General features: G+C 41.8%; 1 protein-coding gene across 11 annotated transcripts in view; it reads right to left on the bottom strand.

Moving 5' to 3' along the window:
* LOC109909394 (pleckstrin homology-like domain family B member 1) overlaps nt 1-17,892 on the bottom strand; it is a 96,819-nt gene that overhangs the window by 45,469 nt on the left and 33,458 nt on the right. For all 11 annotated transcript variants that reach the window (XM_031795840.1, XM_031795841.1, XM_031795842.1 and 8 more), the window contains exon 5: nt 8,022-8,147. In XM_031795840.1, coding sequence (XP_031651700.1) covers nt 8,022-8,147 — 126 coding nt within the window. The remainder of the gene's footprint in view (nt 1-8,021; nt 8,148-17,892) is intronic.

Raw genomic sequence — 17,892 nt, 5'->3', positions numbered from 1 at the left:
CAGTAACCTCGGAAAGTATTCAGACCCCTTGACTTTTTCCACATTCTGTTACGTTATAGTATGTATTTTAAAATGGATTAATCTACACACAATACCCCGTAATGATGAAGCAAAAAAAACTGGTTTTACAAATTTTTGGAAATGTATTAAAAAATAAACAATTAGTTGACAGTGCATGTCACAGCAAAAACCAAGCCATGAGGTTGAAGGTATTGTTCATAGATCTCCGAGACAGGATTGCGTTGAGGAACAGATCGGGGGGAAGGGTACCAAAACATTTCTACAAAATTGAAGGTGCCCAAGAACACAGTGGCCTCCATCATTCTTAAATGAAAATTTCGAACCACCAAGATTCTTCTAAGAGCTGGCCGCCCAGCCAAACTGAGCAATCAGGGAAGAAGGGCCTTGGTCAGGGAGGTGACCAATAACCCAATGGTCACTCTGACAGAGCTCTAGAGTTCCTCTGTGGAGATGGGAGAATCTTCCAGAAGGAAAACCATCTCTGCAGCACCACCAATCAGGCCTTTATGGTAGAGTGGCCAGACGGAAGCCACTCCTCAGTAAAAGACACATGAGAGACCGCTTGGAGTTGCCAAAAGGCACCTACTCTCAAATCATGAGAAACAAGATTCTCTGGTCTGATGAAACCAAGATTTAACTCTTCGGCCTGAATGCCAGGTGCCACGCCTGGAGGAAACCTGGCACCATCCCTACAGTGAAGCATGGTGTTGGCAGCATTTTGCTGTGGGAATGTTTTTCAGCAGCAGGGACTGGGAGACTAGTCGGTATCGAGCAGGATCGAGGCAAAGATGAACAGAGCAAAGTACAGAGATCCTTGATGAAAACCTGCTCCAGAGCGCTCAGAATCTCAGACTTGGACGAAGGTTCATCGTCCAACAGGACAATGACCCTAAGCACACAGCCAAGATGGGGCAGCGGCCTATGTCACGGGCGGTGGCCTATGTCACGGGGTAGTGACCTATGTATATTTGTAAACAACATCTGGTGCACAATATCTAAGGAAGTCTTAAGGTTTTGCTCGTCTGAGGTAGAGTGTCTCATGATAAGCTGTAGACCACACTATCTACCTAGAGAGTTTTCATCTGTATTTTTCGTAGATGTCTACATATCACCACAGACCGATGCTGGCACTGAAACCGCACTCAATGAGCTGTATACCGTCATAAGCAAACAGGAAGACACTCATTCAGAGGTGGCGCTCCCAGTGGCCGGGGTACATAATGCAGGGAAACTTAAATCAGTTTGACCTAATTTCTATCAACATGTTAAATGTGCAACCAGAGGAAGAAAACTCTAGACCACATTTTACTCCACACACGGAGATGCGAGCAAAGCTCTCCCTCGCCCTCCAAATCTGACTATAATTCTATCCTCCTTATTCCTGCTTACAAGCAAAAATTAAAGCAGGAAGCACCAGTGACTCTGTAAATTAAAAAGTGGTCAGATGAAGCAGATGCAAAACTACAGGACTGTTTTGCTAGCACAGACTGGAATATGTTCCGGGATTCTATCGATGGCATTGAGGAGTACACCACATCAGTCACTGGCTTTATCAATAAGTGCATCGATGACGTCGTCCCTACAGTGACTGTATGTACATACCCCAACCAGAAGCCATGGATTACAGGCAACATTCGCACTGAGCTAAAAGGTAGAGCTGCCACTTTCAAGGAACGGGACTCTAACCTGAAAGCTTTTAAGAAATCGCACTATGCCCTCCAGGTTGAGAGCTTCAAGTTCCTTGGCGTTCACATCACCAACAAACGAACATGGTCCAAGCACACCAAGATAGTCGTGAAGAGGGCACGACAAAACCTATTCCCCCTCAAGAGACTGAAAAGATTTGGCATGGGTCCTCAGATCCTCAAAAGGTCCTACAGCTGCACCATCGAGAGCATCCTGACGGGTTGCATCACTGCCTGGTATGGCAACTGCTTGGCCTCCGACTGCAAGGCACTACAGAGGGTAGTGTGTACGGCCCAGTATATCACTGGGGCCAAGCTTCCTGCCATCCTGGACCTCTCAGCTTAGAGACAGTGTCCTTCCAAGGTAAGGATGGAAAGTGTAATTTAACAATTCGCTGCCTACAATAATGCAGGCCTATTATTAGCATGTTTGGTAACATTGCCCATGTATTTATTTTCAGAGTTCCAATTAGTTGTAAAAATGTCTCAGAACTCTGCTGAATTTCCTCAATTGAAGGTCAGCTAAGTTAACCTCGGCTACTTAACGTTACTAGCTCGGTATTTGAAGTTGTTATATTATCAGTAGTAGTCTATTATCAGGTAAAAGCTTATGCTTATTATTCATAATTTCTCAAATATTTATTAGCTAATCATTCAGTCAAATACGCTATGCTACAGCCATTGAATCTGTCTTTGAGCGTTAAGGGACGTTAATGGCTAGTTCGGTCCACGACATTATGTTATTATACTTTTCAATCTTGAAATACAAGGACAAATGTTATTATACAGTGACTGAAATTTTGCACTACGCGATATTCACTTCCGGACTTGGAGAGAGCACAAAGCGTTGTAGAACGCCCCTCTGAATAACGGGCGTGGTTTTGGCTTAACTGCGTTGGGGAAAAAGCAAGAAGCAACTCTACCTACAGTACATGTACATATTACCTCAATTACCTCGACACCGGTGACTCTGTACCAGTACCCCCTGTAAATAGCCCCGCTATTGTTATTTAACTCCTGCTTTTTAATAATTTGTTATTTTTATCTTACTTTTTTTTTGTATTTTCTTAACTGCATTGTTGGTTAAGGGCTTGTAAGTAAGCATTTCACTGCAAGGTGAAGACAATGCAGGTGTGGCTTCGGGACAAGTCTCTAAATGTCCTTGAGTGGCCCAGCTAGAGCACGGACTTGAACCCGATCAAACATCTCTTGAGAGACCTGAAAATAACTGTGCAGCAACGCTCCCCCTCCAACCTGACAGAGCTTGAGAGGATATTCAGAGAAGCATGGGAGAAACACCCCAAATACAGGTGTGCCAAGCTTGGAGTGTCATACCCAAAAAGACTCGAGGCTGTTGTCGCTGCCAAAGGTGCTTCAACAAAGTACTGAGTAAAGAGTCTGAATATTTATGTAAATGTAGTATTTCATTTTTTTCTAAATAATAAATTTGCAAAAAATTCTAAACCTGTTTTTGCTTTGTCATTATAGGGTATTGTCTGTAAACTGATTTAATACATTTTAGAATAAGTTTGTAACGTAACAAAATGTGGAAAAGTCAATGGGTCAGAATACTTTACGAAGGCACAGTATATGCTGCTGCTACTCTGTTTATCATATATTCTGATGCCTAGTCACCTTACCCCTGTACATACAGTATCTCCCTCTATCGATCCAGTATCCTTTCACATTGTAAATATGGTAGTGGAACTGACCCTGTATATAGTATGCTTTCTTACTTTATCGTGTTTTGCTTATTTTTATATCTTGTGTGTTTTTGTTCTACCTTGTTATTTTTTGTATTACATTGTTAATGATTACTGCTAGTGATGCACCGATATTACATTTTTTGACCGATACCGATATCCAATATTTTTCTTGTCAAAAAACCCGATACCGACAACCGATATTTACAATTCTAGTACAGTTAAATAGTTAACACACACACATGGACGCAGCGGTCTAAGGCACGGCATCTCAGGGAAAGAGGCATCACTACAGTCCCTGGTTCGAATCTAGGCTGTATCACATCCGGCCGTGATTGGGAGTCCTATAGGGCGGCGCACAATTGGCCCAGCGTTATCCGGGTTTGGCCGGGGTAGGCTGTCATTGTAAATAAGAATAACTGACTTGCCTAGTTAAATAAAGGTTACACACATACACCACACTGGCCAAACTGTTATTTTGTTGGCATTTACGTATGCCCCCATTACCAGTAAAACATAATCAATACCTATGTCACACCCTGACCTTAGTATTCTTTGTTTTCTTTGTTGTTTTGGTTAGGTCAGGGTGTGACATGGGTGATGTAAGTGTTTTTGTACTGTTTTTGTACTGTTTTGTAGGTTTATGGGGTCATTTACTATCTAGGTGTTTATGTAAGTCTATGGTTGCCTAGATTGGTTTTTAATTAGAGGCACCTGTTTATCGTTGTCTCTAATTGGGAACCATATTTAGGCAGCCATCTTCTTTGGGTATTTTGTGGGTTATTGTCTATGTGTAGTTGCCTGTGTCAGCACGCATTATATTTATAGCGTCACGTTTGTTTATATGTTTCTTCATTAAATAATAGAAGATGTATTCATATCACGCTGCGCCTTGGTCTCTTCCATTCAACGAACGTGACAACCTATTTCTTTCACGTACTTGCTGTGCTATTTTGTTGTTAATTTGTTCAGTCGTTTCATTCTCAACCAGGATTCTATGGAACGCCGTTTGGGTCTTTGCGTGTCAAAAAAAGAAAACAATGACCAGTAGATAACACTATTTTCCGTGTCAAATAAGCTTGTTGACCAATCAGGACCTGAATATGACTGCACGTCACATAATAATTTAACGCATCCATTCATTTTTTATGTATTTATTACACTATCACTTGTATTTCATGTCACAACGATTCATCGATACGTATGCTATGATGCTGGTAAAGTTGTCTCGCGCACCTACAGTGCTGGTCATTAAAAAAAAGCCAGTTAGCTCATGGATGCAAACAATGTTCTTCCCCAAAAACATAGCAAAATGACATCTGTTTCAGTAGCAATAGTTAGCTAGCTAAGTATATAGCTAGGGGTCATCCTCTAAAATAACCCTAATTTATAAGACAGTTTTTATTTGATTAATCGTGGTCGGACCCATCTATGTGAAGCTAGCCACAATAAGGATTAGCCACAATAGTGGACTTTGCGGTTAGCCTTCAAAGTAAAAGTATTGCATAATTCTATTTGTATTCATTTGCATCACTGTCAATGGCATACTTTCATTTTGAAGGCAAACCACAAATTCCAATATTGTGCCTAATCCTTATTAGCTTCACAACATGCTAGCTGGCTGCTTATAACGTTATCTTAGGCAACCGTGTTAAGTAGCTGGCTAGCTATTTATTTTCATAAACTGAAGTTAATTTTCAATAGGCGAACAACAAGTGGCAACCTAGCTAATACTAATCATTGCTAAGAATAATGAAAATGACTGCAGTTTCTACTGGTCATTGTTTTCAGGCTGGTTGTATTGGTGCTAGCTAGGTACCAAGCTAAAGCTAGCTACCCCAGAAGTTGCAGTTGAACAGATGGTTTATTACCAATGCAGTATTGTAAACACATTGTTAGTGGCCAGTGTTTGCAGACTTTTTTGTACAGCTTTGACAATGCTACTGTATCTTTTTTGACATGCGAAGACACAAACGGCGTTCCATAGTATGTATGTCTTGAAGCTAATAGCAGTGACGCTATTACTGTGTAACTCCAGTAGGGCAACATCTGAAAAATAGCTCACTTGGTAGTGTGTACCGGTGCTCGACCAGTCGGCGAAAGCCAACATCACCTACAACAGAGAACGGTTGATTGTCAAGGGCAATGAATTGCATTATCTTGGCTTTAATGGATTTCACCTTTTGAGCTGTCTCGCTGAAATGTACTTGCTCTTTCAAATGACTGCTCGACTTGTTGACTGCTCGATCCACACAGCAGACATTGTGGGCTAGGTTATGAATGCTGTGTTGCACATGTAGCGCAAAATTGTACATGGTGTCATTACGGCATGTACCTACATTAAATAGGTATGAACATCAGCTTTGACATCTTTAGCTAATATTGTCCGATTCCGATATGTTCACCGATATATTATGCATCCCTAATTACTGCATTGTTGGGGTTAGAGCTAGCTGTCACGACTTCTACCGAAGTCGAAGCCTCTCCTTGTTTGGGTGGTGCTCGGTGGTCGACGTCACCGGTCTTCTAGCCATCATTGATCCATTTTTCATTTTCCATTGGTTTTGTCTTGTCTTCCTACACACCTGGTTTCAATCCCATTCATTACCTGTTGTGTATTTAACCCTCTGTTTCCCCTCATGTCTTTGTCAGAGATCGTTTGTTATTCAGTGTTGTATTGGTGCGCGACGGGTCCTCGTACCCACTTTGTTTATTGTTACATTTAGTGTTTGGAGTGTGTTTTCGTTTATTGTTATTTAATAACTCCATTACACTCAGTTTGATTCTCCTGCGCCTGACTTCCCTTCCGCCTATACACACGACTCTGACACTAGCAAGAAAGGCATTTCACTGTACTTGTTCATGTGATATTAAAACTTGAAACTAGTATGAAATCATACTGTCATTCATACTTAATTTAATAATATGCCTAGGCTATATAGTAGTGAGTCTTCTATGTTATCTAAACGGTGATACATTTCCTTGCCTAATGTCATGTTTACTGCATAGACAATGAACCAATGGATTTTGACTATGGATGCGATGTAGCCAGGAGATAATGAAGATAATAGATAATGGAGCTAATGAAGATAGAGAAGGCATTTAAATCCCCTGTTAACTACACAGGGAAATGGTGCGGTGCAGGAACGTTTGAGGAAACACACAGGAAGTGGAGATGGGAAGATAGTAGAATAGGGTAGAGGTTTAAAAATAGAAACAGTAAAAGATACCCCTCAACTTAAAATAAGCCGTGTGGAGCCAACAAAGCAGTCTGCCTGGCTGGCATACAAATGAGCCTGGTAGGAAATGTGTCGGAGCTGCTCACTGAGGGTGGCTGAAGAGACTAGTGCCTGTCAGAACTCTAACTACTGTATAGGCCTACTGCAATGTGCGATATGTGAGTGGGGGTTACCAAGCAAGCACTAGAAATTATACTCATAAATCAGATCTAGCAACCTTAATGTGACAAACAATAATACACAGTTTAAGTACGTCAAAGGTAAGAACAGACCCTCTCTAGCAACCACACCAAGGAATGCACATCTAAGAAGATATGAAGCCTTTTTAACAACAGCGGAAAGCATTAATTAACAAAGCAGGAAGTTCAACACCCAATATGTATATGCTCCATACTTAACGCAGGGGGCACATCGTCAACGCACAAAAAAAAAAGGAAATAACACAACAGGTGTAGACCTTACAGTGAAATGCTGAATACAACAGGTGTAGACCTTACAGTGAAATGCTGAATACAACAGGTGTAGACCTTACAGTGAAATGCTTACTTACAGGCTCTCACCAATAGTGCAAAAAGAGTACTAGGTGAACAATAAGTAGGTAAAGAACTAGAGAAAAATGTAAAAAGACAGGCTATAAAAGTAGCGAGGCTACATACAGACACCGGTTAGTCAAGATCCCCCAAAGGCGGCCAAGAAGGGGAAACACACTCCACTGTGCCTGCGAGGAGAGGACAGGGCAGGGCTAGGCAGCTGAACACTTCTGCCTAGAGACCCAGAGAGGAATGAGATGCTCATAAATCATGCATGGTGTGAAACCAGGGCCAGCAGGCCAGGCAACCAGGGTTCTGTTGCACCCTGTCTTCACCAAGGCCGGAAATGGAAAGGCAATAAGGGGCCTTCTGTGGCGTGTGAAACTCAGCACCTGTAAGGGAGCTGCCTCCTTATCCACGGTAACAATCTGAGCCCTTAAGCTGTGTGGAGACACAGAAACAAGGACCTTGGTGGAGGAAGTGTAGTTTATTCAGTGTATTTTCACTTGAAGGGGTATTAAAAATGTCTTTAAAATACCTTGCTTACCTTTAGATTTAACCCAGTAGTTTATATTCAATGTGTGTCATTGCACTCCAACATTGATCGCCATAAGCTGACATCGGCCATATATTCTGAGCATTATGCAAGTGTTTTATTTGAGAGGGTTCAAGTGAAGTGCTCACAAAATGTCTCTTGTAACATCCAGATAGACATCTACGTTAGATTTTCAGCTTATTTTTTCATCTAGTTCATACACCGGTAGGGCCTATACCTTGGGTGTGTCATGACAGTACTGTATTACCTGTGACAGTACTATATTACCTGTGACAGTACTATATTACCTGAGTGGATTCTGTAGTTCCCACCAGAGCCCTTGCTTCCCCCTGGCATCATGCTCTTCATCCTGAACGCCTCCTCTGGGTGGTTGAAGCGGAAAAATACTGACTGGCCAAAACACAGCATACAGCCTGTAAAAGAAAACAGCATTTGTAAGGGAGGTGGTTCAGTGAACCATGCTTGCATGATGAGTAACTTTGCCTGAGACCTAAAGACTTGCATTAACTCCCCAAGGCCAGGCTTGTCACATTGATATCTGTCATCTGTATCTTCAGTTCATCAGCTTTAGCTTCAACTGATGTTGCCTCCAATATAAGTCTGGACAATGTTACTGGAAATATACTTGATCTTTTCAGCAGTAGTGCACTATATAGCGAATACGATTTCACTTGGGATGCATACAGTGTGTACAATGCAGCCAGATGCCTTTTTATTCCATAGCAGTGGGAAAAAACTGTTGATTACTTCACAGGCTCTGACTGGACAGGACGTGATTAGGACACAGACACAGGCACAGCTGAATTACCGTGGTAACTATCACATCAGTGTAGGGAGACGAGATGACGCCAATGCAGCGAAGAAGCAGATATTTTTTTTTTTTATGCCGACAGAGTTGAGCTTAGCTTTAATTGTTTGACTAATGGGAAAATTTGAAAAGTTTCAGGCCCTTTCTATTATATATGATGTTTATGTCCACATTTGATAATAAAATATGAAATGAATGTCTCTGGGGAGGCAAACATAAAAACAAGTGATGTGATGGGTAGTACTGAGACGTATTACATTTTATAACAGTATTACTTAAGATTGTAGAGGAGAGCGCCACATCAGCTGAATATCTGTCTGTACACGCTCTCTGTTCTTCTTCAGGAGACAGAGGTTGTGCGTTTTGGCAGGCCTGAGTCAGAGCCAAGGAGAACAGAGGCATGGCTTTGACCTGCATCAACACGATTTGAGGGAGAGAAAACTCAATCACGCCCAGTGTCAGACCCACCCTTCAAATGACATAGCCCCGGGCTACAGCCCTCACACACTGTAAGCCAACTCTACCTCACAACTCATTGGCTATTCAGAGAGCACACGCGTGCTGTACAGACTTGATCCAAAGTATTAATAGCATAGATGTTGCACATCATACCATCAGGGTCATATAAACGTAAAAATTGCAAAGTGAGGAAGAAAAACGCAGTTATGTGTGATTGCAATTACTTGTATGTGGTTGTATCTGACACCACAAACGAAGTTCCATAGGGGGAAATAAAATAAACTCTTTAAAAGTATGTAGTCTGTGCAGAATGCAGATACGAACTGTGAATGCAGAACTGTATCGTTCACCCACAGCAGAAAAATCCTGTCAGGCTAACATGGCCTTGTTAACTTTACCCAATACAGCTGTACAGCTCTATTGGAATACTGGCAGTGGATGAAGAAGTGTGATACTTGGTTGCTGATGTTAGAAGAAGGAGACTGGTTCTCCTGTTGTTTTCATCACACGCTGAACTTCACTGACTGTTTGCCTCTGTTCTGCCCTTTTTCCTTTTCCCTTAGGGACTGATCCAAAGATCTCGGCAACCAAAGGACCTTGTGTGCCTCTCTGTCTGTGGCTTCCGGTGAGGGTTAACTAAAAGTGTCTGCTGCACCAGAAAAAAGCACACACGCACCCACAAACGGACATATATTAAAATCATATCAAATTTGATTTGTCACATGCTTCACTAAACAGGTGAAATGCTTACTTACCCGGCAATGCAGAGATAAAAAAAAAGAGAAATACTCAAAAAAGAATAGCACAAGGAATAAATACACAATGAGTAATGATACACACACACATTACATACACACGCCTGCACACACACCACAGGCCCAGGGCAAAGGGGTAACAGTGCTCCATCCTGCTGCCTCTACAGCTGAGCAGTGACACGACAGGCCATCAGGGATCAGACAGGCAGGATGAGGCAGCAAACCACACAAAGAGCTGCTCGTTTACACAATTTCCAAGCTACAGCAGTGTGTGTGTGTGTGTGTGTGTGTGTGTGTGTGTGTGTGTGTGTGTGTGTGTGTGTGTGTGTGTGTGTGTGTGTGTGTGTGTGTGTGTGCGTGCGTGCGTGCGTGCGTGCGTGCGTGCGTGTGTGTGTGTGTGTGTGTGTGTGTGTGTGTGTGTGTGCGCGCTCATAAGCCTATAACCAGGAGTGAACAACAGAGTGAGACAACACACTGGACAAGCACAGGCATCAAGTGTGTCAAGGACATACGAAGTTCAAGAATTTCCAATCTCTCTCAACTAACAACCGTTGAATAGCTAGCTAGGGTGAACCTTGAAATATGACTCATAAGATTAATTAATTTCTGATAGTTTTTCTTTCCTCAGAGGGAGGAGAGCAAAACCATTACATCTAGTCATGTACTGGTGGTTGATTATAACAATGCAAGGAAAATATCGCAAAATAACCGTATGATTTGTTGAGTGTAAGTTAGTGTACAGACAACAACATTCTGAAGATCTTTCTACAATACAACAGCTGCATAAATGGCTAGTCAGTAGCCACCTGCAGTGACAGGACAGGGTCATTTTCTGTGAACCACATCAATGTCAATTAAGACTCATCAATTCAGCCATTACAGACCTAATTATATTGATGGATCCCTTGGCATAGGGAAACACTAATCAACAGTATGTGTCTATAGATTTAACACAATTTGCCATCGGGCAAAGAGAAAAAAATATAGTTTTATAGCTAATCTCTATTCCACAGATTTTGCCATGAGGCTAAGAGAAAATGTTGCTATTTTAAAGCTAATTTCCTGCAATTTTGCCTTGGGGCAGAGAGGAATGTGTGCAGTTTTATAGCTTATCATGCTATTCTATACATTTTGCCATGAGGCTGAGAGATTTATCATTTTTAAAGATTAGAGGTAAAATATCCAGTACCAGTCAAAGATTTGGACACACCTACTCATTCAAGGGTTTTTCTTTATTTTTACTATTTTCTACATTGTAGAATAAGAGTAAGACATCAAAACTATGAAAGTGTTAAACAAATGTATATTTGAGATTCTTCAAAGTAGCCACCCTTTGCCTTGATGACAGCTTTGCACACTCTTGGCATTCTCTCAACCAGCTTTAACAGTCTTGAAGAAGTTCCCACATATGCTGAGCAATTGTTAGCTGTTTTTCCTTTACTCTGCGGTCCAACTCATCCCAAACTATCTCAATTTGGTTGAGGTTGGGTGAATGTGGAGGCTAGGTCGTCTGTTGCAGCACTCCATCACCCTCCTTCTTTGTCAAATAGCCCTTACACAGCCTTGAGGTATGTTTTGGGTCATTTTTCCTGTTGAAAAACAAATGATAGTTCCACTAAGCGCAAACCAGATGGGATGGCGTATTGTTGCAGAATGCTGTGGTAGCCATGCTGGTTAAGTGTGCCTTGAATTCTAAATAAATCACAGACATTGTCACCAGCAAAGCACCGCAACACCATCACACCTCCGTGCTTCACGGTGGGAACCACACATGTGGAGATCATCCATTCACCTACTCTGCGTCTTACAAAGACACAGCGGTTGAAAAATCTCAAATTTGGACTCATCAGACCAAAGGACAGATTTCCACCAGGCTAATATCCATTGCGCGTGTTGCTTGGCCCAAGCAAGTCTCTTCTTCTTTTTGGTGTCCTTTAGTAGTGGTTTCTTTGCATCAATTTGACCATGAAGGCCTGATTCTCGCAGTCTCCTCTGAACAGTTGATGTGGAGGTGTGTCGGATACTTGAACACTGTGAAGCATTTATTTGGGCCGCAATCTGAGGTGCCGTTAACTAGAACGTATCCTCCGCAGCATGACAGCCAGTTTCATCATAGTGCTTGACGTTTTTTTCCGACTGCACTTGAAGTTCTTGAAATGATTCAGATTGACTGACCTTCATGTCTTAAAGTAATGATGGACTGTCATTTCTCTTTGCTTATTTGAGCTGTTCTTGCCATAATATGGACTTGGCCTTTTACCAAATAGGGCTATCTTCTGTATACCACCCCTACCTTGTCACAACACAACTGATTGGCTCAAACGCATTAAGAAGGAAAGAAATTCCACAAATTAACTTTTAACAAGGCACACCTGCTATTTGAAATGTATTCTAGGTGACTACCTCATGAAGCTGGTTGAGAGAATGCCAAGAGTGTGCAAAGCTGTCATCAAAGGCAAAGGCTGGCTACTTTGAAGAATCTGACATATAAAATACATTATTATTTGTTTAACACTTTTTTGGGCTACTACATGACTCCATATGTGTTATTTCATAGTTTATTCTACAATGTAGAAAATAGTGAAAATAAAGAAAACCCCTGGAAAGAGTAGTTGTGTCCAAACTTTTTACAGGTGCTGTAGGTGTGTTACCTTTTTATTTGCTCAATCTGATTGGGTGGACCTGGCTCACCAGTGGGTGGGGCCTGGCCCTCAGGCCTACCACTGCCTAAGCCCGGGGAAATTCCCTGACAGGAATCATAAATTAGATTAAGCACGCAGGTCTAATCAGAATACGGGACACATAAAATAGCATGCTGTGATTCTCCTGCCTTGTTTTCATAATTAACTATCTTTCACAATAAATAGTAATTGAGTGAGTCAATACCATTAGCAAGATCCCCAGGCAATCACTATGCTGGAATTCAATAAATCTAGCAGTCATCTTTTACAGTACAGAGGAATAGATAAATGGAGAACGTCTTTAGAGACATAAAGATTGATCGATGGTGGTAACACATTGAGCTTGAATCATTTGCATCTTGTCATCAGACTTACCTGGATGTGAACATGTGTCTGGAGACTGGAGGCTTCCATACATAACTTAATCTCTTTATTCATGTCACGTTCTGACCTTTATTTCCTTTGTTTTGTATTTATTTAGTATGGTCAGGGCGTGAGTTGGGTGGGCAGTCTATGTTTGTTTTTCTATGATTTGGGTATTTCTATGTTTCGGCCTAGTATGGTTCTCAATCAGAGGCAGGTGTCATTAGTTGTCTCTGATTGAGAATCATACTTAGGTAGCCTGGGTTGCACTGTTTGTTTGTGGGTGATTGTCTATGTTGTAGCTTCACGGTCGTCATTTGTTTATTGTTTTGTATACAGTGTCAGTACTTTCGGTATTAAAGATTTAAACCTACTAAGACCTTAGGATAAATTATTGATATGATAAGTGATTGTGTGGATGTTGCTAATATTTTGGCATCACAACACTGAAGTGTGAGAGGCCTCCCCTATGTAAAAACCCTCAGGTTGTGAGCGCCTCACTGCAGCACCTCCCTTCACCTCCATGCCCTGTTCATGCTGTCCCACCATGCCTCTGTCCAGGGGCTCCTCCTCAGCTTATTTCTAATGAGACAGAGCTGTTGAGCAAATGTCAATCTACTGACCACGATTATACCAAATCATAACACAGAGATACCTAACCCAACTCCCTAGGTGGTCTGTGGAGATCTCCACTAGAGCACTTCCATAACATTGTAGGGGTCACATTCCCATTGGACATTCCCTAGTCAATCACCTTTGGTTAATCATAGGAGAGGACAGAGTATAGGCAGCGGGTGCACTAAACCAGTGACAGGGTTGTAGAATAGATCCTTGGGTGATCATGTTCCCCTATAGGGATCTCCACTCCAGGGGCAGACTGGACATACTTCTGGCAAATGCCAGTTGGGCTGGTCCATTTTTAGACCAGATAGTCCGCCTAACATTTTTTTGTGCAAAGTTATCATTAGCTGGCTCAAAAATGGGCCGGTGTGGGGGCCTCAAGGAAAATAATGGGCAGGGGTGTTACAGTGCCTTGCGAAAGTATTCGGCCCCCTTGAACTTTGCGACCTTTTGCCACATTTCAGGCTTCAAACATAAAGCTATAAAACTGTATTTTTTTGGTGAAGAATCAACAACAAGTGGGACACAATCATGAAGTGGAACAACATTTATTGGATATTTCAAACTTTTTTAACAAATCAAAAACTGAAAAATTGGGCGTGCAAAATTATTCAGCCCCTTTAAGTTAATACTTTGTAGCGCCACCTTTTGCTGCGATTACAGCTGTAAGTCGCTTGGGGTATGTCTCTATCAGTTTTGCACATCGAGAGACTGAAATTTTTCCCCATTCCTCCTTGCAAAACAGCTCGAGCTCAGTGAGGTTGGATGGAGAGCATTTGTGAACAGCAGTTTTCAGTTCTTTCCACAGATTCTCGATTGGATTCAGGTCTGGACTTTGACTTGGCCATTCTAATACCTGGATATGTTTATTTTTGAACCATTCCATTGTAGATTTTGCTTTATGTTTTGGATCATTGTCTTGTTGGAAGACAAATCTCCGTCCCAGTCTCAGGTCTTTTGCAGACTCCATCAGGTTTTCTTCCAGAATGGTCCGGTATTTGGCTCCATCCATCTTCCCATCAATTTTAACCATCTTCCCTGTCCCTGCTGAAGAAAAGTAGGCCCAAAACATGATGCTGCCACCACCATGTTTGACAGTGGGGATGGTGTGTTCAGGGTGATGAGCTGTGTTGCTTTTACGCCAAACATAACATGCATTGTTGCCAAAAAGTTCCATTTTGGTTTCATCTGACCAGAGCACCTTCTTCCACATGTTTGGTGTGTCTACCAGGTGGCTTGTGGCAAACTTTAAACAACACTTTTTATGGATATCTTTAAGAAATGGCTTTCTTCTTGCCACTCTTCCATAAAGGCCAGATTTGTGCAATATACGACTGATTGTTGTCCTATGGACAGAGTCTCCCACCTCAGCTGTAGATCTCTGCAGTTCATCCAGAGTGATCATGGGCCTCTTGGCTGCATCTCTGATCAGTCTTCTCCTTGTATGAGCTGAAAGTTTAGAGGGACGGCCAGGTCTTGGTAGATTTGCAGTGGTCTGATACTCCTTCCATTTCAATATTATCGATTGCACAGTGCTCCTTGGGATGTTTAAAGCTTGGGAAATCTTTTTGTATCCAAATCCGGCTTTAAACTTCTTCACAACAGTATCTCGGACCTGCCTGGTGTGTTCCTTGTTCTTCATGATGCTCTCTGCGCTTTTAACGGACCTCTGAGACTATCACAGTGCAGGTGCATTTATACGGAGACTTGATTACACACAGGTGGATTGTATTTATCATCATTAGTCATTTAGGTCAACATTGGATCATTCAGAGATCCTCACTGAACTTCTGGAGAGAGTTTGCTGCACTGAAAGTAAAGGGGCTGAATAATTTTGCACGCCCAATTTTTCTGTTTTTGATTTGTTAAAAAAGTTTGAAATATCCAATAAATGTCGTTCCACTTCATGATTGTGTCCCACTTGTTGTTGATTCTTCACAAAAAAATACATTTTTATATCTTTATTTTTGAAGCCTGAAATGTGGCAAAAGGTCGCAAAGTTCAAGGGGGCCGAATACTTTCGCAAGGCACTGTACATGCTGACCACACCACTCGCGTCGCGTGCGTGAGCATTGCAAAATAAATGTACACATACATGTCATTCAATCATTGCACCCACACCGCTCACGCGCGCCAATGAGCATCTGTATTGCCAAGCGCTAAAATAGAAGTCAGTTCCATTCAGTTCCATACTGAAAGCGGTGCAAGTCCTGCCTCTCCCATCTCCTCATTGGTTTATAAATGCAGATACCCACGTGCCATCTCCTCATTGGTTATACCCACGTGGGTGATTCGTGGTAATACACCTATGAAAGTTAGATGCCAATTGCCATATAAAGTCCAAAGAAGAAAAAGCCTGGAAAGAGGAGAGATGACTAGAAACTATTCGGTTGACCATTTTATGTGTGGATTAATTGTCTGAGTAGAGGACCTTGTGCATTTCAGGTAAAATAACAACTCAACGTTTATATCCCAGGACAAATTATCTAGCAACAGCAAGCGTCCGGTTTGGGTATGGTGTTAGAAATAGCAGGGACCATTTTTGATCCCAGCTCTTCTCATGCTCCCAAGTGGCGCAGCAGTCTAAGGCACTACATCTCAGTGCTAGAGGCATCACTACAGACTCTGGTTCAATTCCAGGCTGTATCACAACCAGTCGTGATTGGGAGTCCCATAGGGCAGCGCACAATTGGCCCAGTGTCGTGACTTGCCTAGTTAAATAAAGGTTAAATTAATAAAAATAATAAAAAATGTAATCCGTCCATATGTTTTCAGCTCTCCTCAGACTTGAAGTGTAGAACCCTTTCACCAGAGACAAGCATCTCATGGATTCCAATAAGAGATGGGATTAAGAGCAATATTTCATTACTCTGTTCAGCAGAAGGCTGAGCTTAAAAAAAACTCACCTCTGATCTCCAAACAGCACGAGAGTGCAACGTTTATTCAAGTTCTTTGCTAAAGCGACCTGACAGTAAAATATGACACGTTGCCATTTTTATAATTAAAATTCATGACGTCATTTGGGTGAGGACACGGTTCAATGGTAAATGAAAAAAACAACTTCACAGAAAATAATGAATTGGGGCTGTTGGAAGAGAACGGGACTGGCGGCTGAGCAGCCAAGATCCTCACAGTTAATCAGCGAGATTGATTCTCTCAACATCGCGAGGCAGAGTTCTCCTTTACCACTACATTAATGGCAGAAGTCATTGGGTTCTCATCACAGTGAGTGCACTTTGGGAATGGCTCCAATGTATATCTTTCTCATCTCGTATGGGGCTGACTCTGCAAGTTGCCATATTCATGTTATTCAATTACAACCAAAAAGTGAACTATGTATCCTACTCAAGAATAAAGACTTAAGAGAAGTCAACTGGTGATTTGACTATATTTTCAATATTCTAAACCGAAAAGCACAGATGAGGTTGTCTGAGATGGGTGTGGATATGTCTTTACTTCAAGGGCACTTTGACACAACTAGAAGTGACACCAACGAGCGCAGACCATTATTCCCTGAAAACACCTTGGCACTGGCAGGGATTCAAATCTCCAGGAAATGACAGACCCTGATCTGCAAGGACAACAGCATCACCTCAAGAGATATTCTTTCATGAAAGACTGGTAGATGAATGTAACCATAGGAGAAGGTTGGGTTGGCATACCTGAGGGGTACTACATTGTCTTATATCACGGTAGTGTCACATTTAGACCACATTCCCTGGAGTTAAACCCTTGCTTGAACCTTGTCAAGCAACAGCATGAAAGCATTTTCATATCATCATTTTAATGTAGTATAGCTTGCCAAAAATATCTTCATTATTAAGCCTTGGAAAGTGAGCCATTGGGACCACTGAAATAAGATATAGGAAACTTGGCTGATAGCAAATACTTCTGATTATTCTGATAACGTGAGGGCATGTATGAAAAATAGCGATCAGCTGAGATGTTTCAGTTGGCTTCAACAAAGAAAGACTCCCTTTGACCTAGAGTGTCAGACATCTCTAAAGCAGAGGACATCCTGGACAAAGGGATGCCAAAAAAGTAAGCAAGACAGTTGCCATGGCATTGTTGTGTTTTACTGCTTAAGTTAAGGCCAGACACTTTCAAGCTCACCAGTTAATCACTCAATGCTTTAGCCAATGCAGAGGACATAAAGTGCAGCCACACAATACCAAAAGATAGATAGGAGATTCACAGGAAAGCAGTGGAAGTTCATCTGAGAAGAACACGTTCTCATATGTCCATTCTATTTTCACCAACATAACTGAGTTGGATGTCAGAATTAGGATGTCAGCCTACTTTTTAAAGGTAGCCTATACAGCAATACCCGATGAGAAAGTACATTTTAAGCTTGTGAATAATACATTGAATGATGGTGTCAGTATTTTGGTAAGACACACTGCTGTTCATTTGGTGCTAAAATAAGTAACACAGTCAACCATCTACAGTATGTCATGTGGCATTTGACACC

The sequence above is a fragment of the Oncorhynchus kisutch genome, linkage group LG18, assembly GCF_002021735.2.
Source record: "Oncorhynchus kisutch isolate 150728-3 linkage group LG18, Okis_V2, whole genome shotgun sequence".
NCBI lineage: Eukaryota > Metazoa > Chordata > Actinopteri > Salmoniformes > Salmonidae > Oncorhynchus > Oncorhynchus kisutch.
Note: the sequence above shows the minus strand (reverse complement) of the source record. Positions and strands in the feature narration are given on the sequence as shown.